Here is a 10964-nt window from a genome sequence, read left to right on the forward strand (position 1 = left end):
TCTTATCTATGAGGATTCCATAATCTACTGAGTAGTTAAGCAACTCTAATCATGGGCCCTCCCTCCTTCAGTGGCTCTCCACACTACTCTACAATAAATAATGTCTCTAAATTCCCTCGTTTACCAGGCCCTTCCTATCTGATCATAGTTTACCTCACTAGCTCTGAGTTTTAGTTTCTGCTCCTTCCTATTACATGTTTTAGCTAAATGGGAACTGATTCTTTGATTAGTATGAAACACCTGCTCCTCTGCCTGGATCAATTCCCTTCCTCTCTCCCACAGACATTATTTCCTCCAGAAGCATTCTCTGACCCTAACCCCTTGTGGTCATAACATACTGTTACAATTCTTATGACATTTGTAACTATTTGTCTGTGCAGCCTATTAGCTTATTAGACTAACCTCCTTGGAAACAGAGACCACATCTCCAGCATATGGTAGGTTCTCAAATATTTATTTACTAGTGTCAGTAGAAATAATAAAGCTACCATATATTGAGTACATATTCTGTAACACACACTGTGCTGAGGGCTTTATACAACAATCCCACAACAATCCATGGGGTCTGAATAAAAGCCTAAGGGCAAGTAACACAGAGGAGTGCATACCATATACCAAGATTGTGCTAAGAGAAACATTATCTCATTTAATCCTATGAACAGCCCTATAAAATGGGTACTATTATTCTCATTTACACCTGAGAAAAATGAGACTCAGAGATTAAGTCATGGGAACTGGGAAAAGAATCTGGGTCTTTCTCACTCAAAAATCTATGCTTTTAACTATTATGATATACAACCTCCCCAACTAGCTTCTATTTTCTCAACGTCTACCCATGTCATACAAGCCAGACTCAGGTTCTAACACTGCAAGATCACCTTATTTCATAAAGTCTTGGGGGGGGGGGGGGGGGTTGTCTGAGTTTCCTCTTGAATTGCACAATAATTGTATTTTGTTCTCTTTTTGGACCCAAAGACTCACCTTTGCAATCACCATCTGTGAACCTTTTGTCTTTGCCTCTGAGCTTTCTTTTAAAATGATGCTGAGAACATGGTTTGTAGTTTGAACAGAAGGCCAGAAACTCATATTCTAATTCAGATATTCTATCTCTGCGAAGGCTATACTATTTAGCCAAGAATTTAGCTCAAGGAGAGAAACGGGTCAAACATCAAGGAGGAGGGGTCAGATGATTAGATGGCTGGATGATACATGTAGCAATAAATGAAATGTCCCAGCCAGAGTCACATCACATCAAGTTTTGGGGTCCAAAGCAACATGTCTTAAACAGTTCCCTTTCTGTGATATAGAGACAGCAAAAGCACCCATTTCATGGGATCACTGTAAAGATTAAAAGAGTTAATACACACGAAGCACTCAAAACACTTAGACCATACACAGTAAGCACCGAATAAATTTTAGCCATGTTATTACTATTGTTAGAGTTACAGACTTCTGAAAAGCTAATGAAAGCTACAGATTCCTGAATCCATAATTCTAATCCAGAGTCAAACTCCAGGTTTAAGTGGAGGGGGGAAAAAAAAGTCGGTAAAGATCCTAAATAATGCTAAGATCCAAGAATTCAGAATTGGGGGGTGGGGGGAAGTGGCCCAAGCAGGTGGAAGTTTCAAAAACAAAACATGAAGTTATAGAATGAGGAACTAACAAATAACTGGAGTAATTATCTATGTTGCAGTGAACACAGGAGACAATTTTATAAAATTTTGTAAATATAAAATACATTTGTATTCCACCTGTTGCTAACAGTAACTATGTTTAACTAAAAGTTACAGAGTATTATATTAGCTTCAAAGTCAGCAAGTGGTATCAGTAGAAAAGGCAGTGATTAAACAGGTACCAAAAGTAGAAAGGGAGCATGACTAAAAGAAGTGTCCATAAACCCTCCGGAGGACTGTAGACATTTGTTCTCGCTTCCCCAATCTTCCCTAGTTCCGGGAGTTGCCACCTTTGGAGGGATGGTCACTGGCCAATGTCGCTACTTCCCAACCTTTCCCTTCTCTTAGGGAACCACATCACTCACAACTCCTTCCGGCAAGTGTAGAACAAAAGACTGGAGATGAGGATAGGCTGAGGGAAAGAAGCTAATACTGAATACCTATATGATAACGTCAAGCACTGTGCTGGTCCAGTCATACACGACTAAATTTAATTCGCGGGAAAAGACTTCACATTAAGGGAATTGCGGATGGGAAGGAAAGGGGCTAGTAGGTGAGAGGGAGGGAGGTTAGGAGAACTCAATGATTGCAGACATAAGTGGATCAGAAAGAGCTCGCCAGCAAGGGCAGGAGGGAACGAAGGCGAGAGCGGAGGACAGGAGGTGGAAGAGGTGTCCTTAGGAGAGAATGGACCTTTGGGTAGCAAGGAACGCCGGCGGGCGGCGAGCTGAATGAGACCAACGGTGTCACCCGCTTACCTTGCTACGCCCCCCGGAGGCGACGCGCTGCTGTGAGCTGGGGGCCGGGAAAGACTGGGAAGGGACGTTCAGCATCCTGGACCCCTGGCCCGGGCCCTGCCCGGGGTCCGCCGCCGGACAAGATTTCTCGGCTCGACCCCCTCTACGGTAACACCTACCGCTCCGGCTCTGAGGCCGGGCAGAGGCCAAGCCCCCGACCCACTTCCGGGGTCGCCCGGGGTGAGGCGCGCCATGACGCAGCACGTTGAGGCCGCGGAGGGCGGAGCCAAAGGAAAGAACGGAGCGCCGGCAGGGGAGGAACCAGAGACAAGTACGCATGCTTCGTTAGTCCTGAACTCTGAATTTCAGCACCGCAGGGAGGTGACAGCTATTCCGTGGTAGCATTTAAGACAGAGGGAAGCTGTTCCTTAGCCTTGGTGCTGACAGAATCTGAAAATAAATTCTTATAGACTGTTAAACCAGAACACAAGTGTCTGTCTATTGTTAAGCACTACCACCACACTACTTGAAATATGGAACAAAATAACACTTTCAAAGCATTTTGATTTCTCTGAAACTCTCTACTGTAAGACACCTGTCTGTACAGGAAAGAGAACCTTTAAGAATTAAGGTGTCAAATGCAAACAGCCACTCCTACTAGGTGAAGCTTCACCTTTAAGAACCCCCGCTAATGACTAATGAATGAGTCGAAGAAGCAAAGTCTCCTGCTCCGATCACCACTCACAAGCATTTCCTCTTCATCTAACTTCCTGTCTTCACTGAAAGATACAGGGAATTGCTTACTGATACAACCCCAAATGGAGTGATGAGCAGTTATGTTTGAGTCAAATAGGTTTAGTTTGAATGCCATCTCTCTGCATTTAATAAATAAGGCCTTATGCGAGTTATTTGAGTGTCTCAAAGTTTCATTTTCCCCATCTGCCTAATGGGCTTAGATTTCAGTAAGGATTAAATGAGATGTCATATGTAAACTACCTGGTATAGTGCCTGGTTGGTTAGTAGTAGCCAATAAATCAATAAATGGCGGTGGTTCTTCATACTATTCCAACATATTGATGAGAGAAGCTCGAATACTATGCAGGTAAAAACCAGTCCCTAATGATCAAAGTCCAGATTCGTGACCTGGTGGATTTTTTGTATATCCCTTGGGGTACACACACCTCCTGAGTGTAGAATCCAGTGAAGAGAAAACGTTTTCAGGAGAAAAAATATACTTGTAAATAACTCTAATTGAGGCCATTACTAATTTTTCCTGACTCTGACACATGATTTGAACTTACTCTATTTCAACCGCCTTGTCCTTAAGGTTAGAAGGCAAATTGTGTGAATCTAGCCATTCAGGTAAGAGGATTTCTTAGCCAGGTAACCATCTTGGACCTTCACCTCTACCTATCACCATTCTGGGATATTAGGAAACATTTTATTGGCGATTAAAACGCTTATTGTGAAAAATTGTATTTAAGCTAAAGAACTTCACAACCATAGTCTATCTACTATGTTACCTTTACTTTGCAATGTGCTCCTGTTTTCTCTTTCATTAAATGATAAGGTGTTCTCTCATAAGTCTACATTAAAAAAAAAAAAAAAAAAAAAAAAGCTTGGGGCACCTGGGTGGCTCAGTCCATTAAGCGTCTGACTGTTGGTTTTGGCTCAGGTCATGATTTCATGGTTCCTGGGATCAAGTCCTACATTGGGATCTGCGCTGAAGGGGCAGAGCCTTCTTGGGATTCATTCTTTTCTGTCTATCTCTGCCCCTCCCCTGCTCACGTTCTCTCTCTCTCTCAAAATAAATAAACATTTAAAAAGATTTAAAAAAAAACTTACAAAAGCAATCACTGACAATTTCTTATTCACTTCCCACGAGAAAAATTTTACATGACAATATTAGGAGCAAGGAACCAGAACAAAGGAAGGTGATGTTGTTGAAAATCACTTCATATATGCCAAATTTCTTCGTTCCCCCTTGGACAGAAATGGAAAAATATCAAATTCTAGCCTTTGGCTCCCCTTTTATTGACTCCATGTAAGTCATACTCACTTTTTTTTTTGTTTTGTTTTAGTTCTGGGAATACCTCAATGTAGCACTACAATTATTGAACACCCATGCTATTTTACTACTGGATTTAAGGACAGCAGAGGAGTATTAAAGTGACAATGACTTGACTCTTCATTCATTAAACATCTCTAAAATTTAATAGCCCTGACATTAATTCCCACTCTCAATTATGGACAATGATTTAAAGTGTTTTTCACCATTTGCAAGCAAACACATAATATTGTGTGATTAGTAACATAAGGTGACTTTCTTCATTATCTAATAGTATCCATCTGCAACTACAATATCTAATAAGGATCGGTAAGAAATACTAGATGTTACAAGATTAGGCTGAAAATTAAATATAGTCACTCTCTGCAAAGTTTTAGCTAAATACTTGCAGAATTATAACTAAAGTTAAATTTGTAATTTGATGAAGAGATCAAAATTATCTTTTGTAAGCCTCAAATGTTTACAATACAATCAAGACATTTGTACACTGCACTTATTTTTCAATTCCAACATTGGATTATAGTGTAAGGATAAAAAAAAGCCAAACTACTTTGTAATTCCAAAATATTTCATTTTATTAATAATTTATATACAAATAAATTAGTTTAAAGGATTATGATACATTTGTACACTAAATTTAAATTCTATAAGCTTTTAATGTCATCAAAAGTAACTAATCAGATTAATTTTCACAGATCAGCTCCTCAATTTCATCTTCACTATCAGAATCTTCATAAAATGAAATTGTGGCTTGAATTGGAAAATTTTTCAGAAGAGCTTCTGCTTCTTGATATAAGTAATCATAACACTTTGATTTGGGCCAAAATAGTCTGAAAGAAGCAGACAACATAATATGCTTTATTTTTTCACATTCAGAATCCTTATATTCATGAAATATTCAAATTTCAAGAGCTCCATACTTAGCAATTGATATATGCCTTTAGATAGAGTTTTAAAATGTTACTATCACAGGTTTCATGGGAGTCTACTTGCCAAAGTATCAATAACTAGTTAATTATTTTTAAATCTTTATCCAAGCTATAAATCGGATCAAATAAATTCACACTAAACCCTTTATGAGCATAAGATCAGTATTTAGCTTTCTTCAGGTATTACTGATATATTTATTCTTACAATATACAGAAGAAGGTTGTCTTCAAATTTCCAAATTCCTTTCGGAAAAAAAATGAATTCTACTATTACATTAAAATTTTTGATAGCCAATTTTATAAAGACAACAAAATGTTACGCACCTTCCAGAAAAGCGGAAATCATCTAGTATCTCAACTAAAACCCACAAATTTAACTGTTAGTTACAGATGTAGCCAATGTAAGTTTAGAAAAGTACAAAAAGCAATATTTTAAAAAATTTTTCTATGCATTCACACCAAGGGTATAAAAAAGCTTCCTCTGACCCCAACCTTGATCACATCTCCCTTCCTTTTCCCCATCCAACTAAATTTGGAAAATCCATATTAAGATATTGAGAATAATACTGGCTTTATACAATAATTTTCATGTAACCCAATTACCTCATATTTTCAAATTTTTGACAAATATTAATCTTGCCATATGGCCTTCTATTATTTTTCATACAAGGAAAAGAAAAGAAGGATATGGCTGACACACCAGCAACAGCGCAGTCATTTTAGTGTAGGGTGATTAGCCCCAGCCCCAGGCACCCATTTATAACAGAGTGATTCTAACAAAGAGAAGGTTACATTGTGCCCAGTATACTCCATTTTAAAGGGCAGAAAAGTAGGTAATATAGTTTATAAATGTTTCTAGACAACTGGTAAAAAAAAAAAGTTTTTAATTTTGATGCCTAAATAAGCAATCATCAATAATTCAGTTGTTCAGTAAAAATTTTAGTGATCCCTTGTGCCAGACATAATTCATCATTCAAAGATAAAAAAAATCATGGTCCCTATCCTCAAGAAGGTGATTAAATAAAAAAATGAAACACACAATAGTACTCAAGATAGAAATTAATAAAAATAAAATAAACTTAAAGAAGTACTAATTAATGGCTACAGTAGTTCAGAAGAAGAAAGGAATTTCTTATATAGGAAACAATTGATTTTCTAATGCTTAACTAGAACTGTCAAATCCAAAGAATGTTGTTTAATTGTTACCACACTCTTCCCAGAATCTCTGACCATTTTTCTTTCAGGGACTTGACACTTTCCTGAATTCTCCCCCGGGCTGAATGGTTCTTCTCAGTCTCCTTTGTGGATCCCTTTTTCTGTGTATACAGGTTAAAACTGGCCTTCCCAAGTGTTTTATCAAGAGTGATCATCTCTCCTCCCGAAGTCCCCCGGAAGACCTCACTCACCACCATGATTTCCCCAAACATTCATTTACTGAAGACTCTAAGCTGTCCATATTTCCATTTAAGATCTTGACTGTGGGCCCGTTACCTACAGATGCAACTCTTTACTGGACACATCTATTTGGATATCCCATAGGCCCATTGAATGTGATAAATGAAAAACTAGACTCGTTATCTTGTTCTCCAAATCTGTTTTAAGCCCTAATTTCTACTCTGTTGGTGCAGCATTCATCTAGTCATCAGACACAAACTTGGGAGCCATTCTGTCTTTCTACCTCTTCTTTACCTACTATATCCAATACATTATAACCCTATTATGTCACCCAAGCCTTCCCCAAATTCTGTCAGTCCCAGCCCCACTTCCAATGCGTCAGAATGGCTCTTTAGCATATCTTGCCTGAATTACAATAACTTCTAACTTCACTTCAGTGTTCTCACTAAGCCTATATACCATTTTCTTCGTGCTTTTTCTGAAACACAAATCTGATCACACTTCTCTTCTGGTTAAAATCCTTTGAGTAACCCCCAATACCATCTACAGAATTAAGTCCATGGGTTCCCAATGCCACATACAGGATTAGGACAAAACTCTCTACCATGGTGTGCAAGATCCAGCCTCTGGCTTACCTGCTGGAATGACCACACCTTCACTTACCCAAATTCCAGCTCCTTGATACTCCCAGAGGGAGCTATGGTGTTCTATGACTCTGTATCCCTTTTCCTATGCTATTTCTTCTGTCCCCTTTTCCCACACCTACCATCCATCTGGCTAACTTTGAGACTCAGCTAGGTAACCACAACCTATCATACACACTTTCCAGATCTTTCTCCACTCCCTCTGGCAGAGTTAGGTGCTTATGTTTGGCCCATACAGGTAAAACTGACCAAACTAAACCATGACAACACTTGTTAAAGGGGTGTGATTATTTTTTTCCTGTGTCCGTTACTAGTGCTAGCACTTGGTAAGAAATTAATCAACATATATTGCCTTCTACATGCTGTTTATAAGCACGTACATACGAATATCATACATGTCTGCATTTCACAGCTCTCTGAAGCAAGCAAACTGCAAAATAACTTTTCACCTGAATAAAAGCTACAAAGAATTCTACAGAAAGGCCGACTTCCTGTGCCTAGGAACAGTAGAGTAGCTCCTCATTGTTATGTCGAATAACTTCTATCCTTTTTACAGTGTTTAGCGATCTTTAGGATTTTCATTACACTCCATTTTCTCTTACATGTCACGCTCATTTTGCCATAAAACTGCCACTTTGAACACCATTCTTCCGTCTGGTTTGCAAGAGAATAAGATTATACACAGTCTGGGGCGCCTGGATGGCTCGGTCAGTTAAGCCTCCGCCTTCGGGCTCAGGTCATGATCTCAGGGTTCACGAGTTCAAGCCCCTGCAACAGGCTCTGTGCTGACAGCTCCGAGCCTGGAGCCTGCTTGGGATTCTGTGCGTGTGTGTGTCTCTCTCTGCCCCTCCCCCGCTCGCGTTCTGTCTCTCTTTCTCTCAAAAAAAAAAAATAAATAAAATAAATAAATAAATAAATAAATAAATAAATAAATTGGGAAAAAACCCTTTAAAAAAAAAAAGAATATACACAGTCTGCCTGTTGTGAAGTCAATTTCACCGGACCTCTTCAGCATTAAAAAAAAAAAGAAAAAATTGGTTTGCTGGCACACGCTGTCACCGGTCTACTTTCACGACACCATCCACTTTCCGTCTTTATAATATATTTTTTAAGAGTTTGCTCAGTGTACACTGATTAACAGTTTTTTTAGGTGAGAGCGTGAACTACATTCGTCAATTCGATTAGTAAAGGACCTCTGCGATCCTTGAAGACAGATTTCCCAAGATAGAAATGCTGCAAGGCCAGCCGTGGAGCTAGGCGGTGCGATTCCCGCTGGAGGAACGGGAGACCTTCGGGGAGGCCTGTCACTCACCTGACTGGGTGTCTGTATTGGGAAAGCTTTCCTGCGGCTTCGGTCATCCCGGGGCCATCCGGCATCTGGGGACGAAAGGACACGAATCGCAGTTATCACTCACCTTGTAGAAACGGGGAAAGCGCGCGATCTAGCGTTCCTCGCGCCGGCAGGGAATGTGACCCCGGGGCTGTCAGCAGCCTCGCTCCCGACCGTATCCGTGTGTCCGCTGCTCTGGATGACAAACTCGCAGCATCAGGACCCACAGGGCCTCTGGTAGGGCCTCGGGCCGGCGCGATCTTAAGCGAGGGGCAGGCCGGGCGTGTGTCCCCCTCGGGCAGGGCATACCCAGTCCCGGTACATCATCTGCGCCCCTGGGAGGCGCGGCCCGAGGCGCGCGGCTCACTCACCGCCTCCGCCGCGTGGTGCCTCGCCCCCTCCTCCCCGTCGCCTCTGGCGTCAACCCAAGGTCTCCAGAGGCCTGCGGATCTGCGGGGTGGGGGGCAAAAGGCGCGCAGGGGAGATGTGAGCCCAGACCCGGGAGAAGAGCCCACAGCAGAGCGTGGACCGGGGGTGGGTGGGGGGCGGAGAGCGGAGGGGAGGAGCTCGGGAGACGCGGGCGGGAGGGCCGGGGTGGGGGAGGCGCCGCAGCCGGAGTCCGCGCCCCCGCGCGGCGCGGGGCGGTCGGGGGCCGCGGGCGGCAGGCGGCGGCGGCGTGCGCGCTCGCCGGCCCCGCTTGCCAAGGGCTGCCAGGTTTCCATGGCGCGGCGGGGCTGGGGCTGGGCGGAAGGCGGCTGCCTGCTCTCGGGCAAGCCAGACCTCTTCCCCCGCCAGGTCCGAGACCCGAGCTTTATATAGCCCCGGCTGCCTGCTGCATACTGAGCGGTTCGCGCCCTCTCCGCCCCTCTCTCCCCAGCTAGCCGCAGAAACAAAAAGGTTGCGCGTGAAGGCGCGGCAGGCCGAACCTCGGGTGCGAACGCGTGCAACTCCCAAATGGCCCGGGAATGGGTTTTGTCGAGCGAGTGTTAATCGCTCTTCGACACATGGCTGCGGGGGGAAAAAACAACACTCGCCCGAGCAGCCAATTTCCAAGTGAAGAGTCTAGGAGGGGATAAAATGAAGCAATTCTACACGTTTTGTGTATTTCTGCAAGAAGGCCAAGTGGCTGGTAATTGCTTGACTCGGGCCTTTTTAGAATGTGGTAAATGCAAGTAGCTCGGCATCCCCGTACTCTAAAGGCTGGCATGCGGACTAAATGAAAAGGAATGACCTTAACTCCTCTTTCTGGCAGAATTAAAACTGGGTGAATCAATGGGCTCCTGACAAAGGGATATCTTTGTTAATGTATTGATAGACTGGGTTCTGCCTGGTATTTGTAGAGAATAAAAAAATTCACAAAAGGTGGATCGTAAAAGACTGTTCCAGCCACCAGAGCTGGAGATTGGAGTCATGTGATTTAGGCATATAGCTCTGTATTAAATTCTCATATCTTTGTGTGGTTTTCCCCAACATCTAATCAGTGGCCCCCGGACGATAAGTCTAGAATTTCATGTATACACTTCGGTCACTAGCTGGCATTTTGTTTCTCAATGATAATGAGAAAATTATTTTATGGAGGCAGGGTTGTGTAGAATGATAATGAAATCTTGAAAAGTTATGGAACAAGTTGTCAACCTCTCTGTGTCCCTGTTTCTCTTATTTAAGTTAGCCCTCACTTATTACAAAGGGCCATTATACTTGGTAAGAACTGTTATGCTTCAAAGGAAAGATTATATACAAATGCCACATTTTTTTTGAAATGTTTTAAATAATAGAGCTGAACTTCTTAAAAGTTGTAGATAAAACTTTTGGATGTAAGCCATAGTGTCTCGGCTATTCATTCAGCTACTGTGTAGGAAAATAATGTAATTAATACTTCAAGATCTATAATGATCCACATATTAAGAGACATATTGTTTGCTTCAGATAATGAAATCAGTAAGATAGGTACCTAATGCATGTCTTAATGCCCTAGAATTATTGTTGGCTAAATCAAATTTATAGAATGCCTGCTATAATGCCACACATGGAAAGCCCTCAACAAATTTTAAGCAATTTTTTATATATTTTTTTTAATTTTAGAGAAAGAACACACAAGTGGTGAAGTGGAGGAGAGACAGAGAGAGAGAGAGAGAGAGAGAGAGAACCCCAAGCAGGCTTGAAGCTCAGTGCAGAGCCTGACTTGGGG

At 41.9% G+C, this 10964-nt stretch overlaps 2 protein-coding genes across 4 annotated transcripts in view; both read right to left on the reverse strand.

Moving 5' to 3' along the window:
- The window catches only part of LOC109263360 (cytochrome b5 reductase 4), a 105562-nt gene extending 96408 nt beyond the window's left edge, over positions 1-9154 (reverse strand). For 2 of the 3 annotated variants that reach the window (XM_019442768.2, XM_019442767.2), the window contains exon 1: positions 2432-2634. In XM_019442768.2, coding sequence (XP_019298313.2) covers positions 2432-2506 — 75 coding nt within the window. In that variant the 5' untranslated portion in view covers positions 2507-2634. Of the gene's footprint in view, positions 1-2431; positions 2635-8861 lie in introns of those variants that run through there. The other variant, XM_019442769.2, reaches the window with a different exon arrangement.
- On the reverse strand, positions 5029-9983 carry RIPPLY2 (ripply transcriptional repressor 2). Its single transcript, XM_053905307.1, has 5 exons — positions 9969-9983; positions 9703-9838; positions 9148-9653; positions 8759-8823; positions 5029-5308 (listed from the first exon to the last, which is right to left on the reverse strand). The coding sequence occupies exons 1-5, from the start codon at positions 9981-9983 to the stop codon at positions 5161-5163; spliced, it is 870 nt and encodes a 289-aa protein (XP_053761282.1). The 3' UTR covers positions 5029-5160.
- Between the last annotated feature and the right edge of the window lie 981 nt (positions 9984-10964).

This window comes from Panthera pardus, unplaced genomic scaffold, assembly GCF_024362965.1.
Source record: "Panthera pardus isolate Hobbes unplaced genomic scaffold, ASM2436296v1 HiC_scaffold_17, whole genome shotgun sequence".
NCBI lineage: Eukaryota > Metazoa > Chordata > Mammalia > Carnivora > Felidae > Panthera > Panthera pardus.

Bases quoted from the DNA above. Each gene is read 5' to 3' on its own strand.
- RIPPLY2 (XM_053905307.1), bottom strand. The intron at 9,654-9,702 runs GTTCGGCCTGCC...TTCTGCGGCTAG, and splicing joins TGCACGCGTTCGCACCCGAG to CTGGGGAGAGAGGGGCGGAG. The intron at 8,824-9,147 runs GTGAGTGAGCCG...TTTCGTCCCCAG, and splicing joins GGCACCACGCGGCGGAGGCG to ATGCCGGATGGCCCCGGGAT.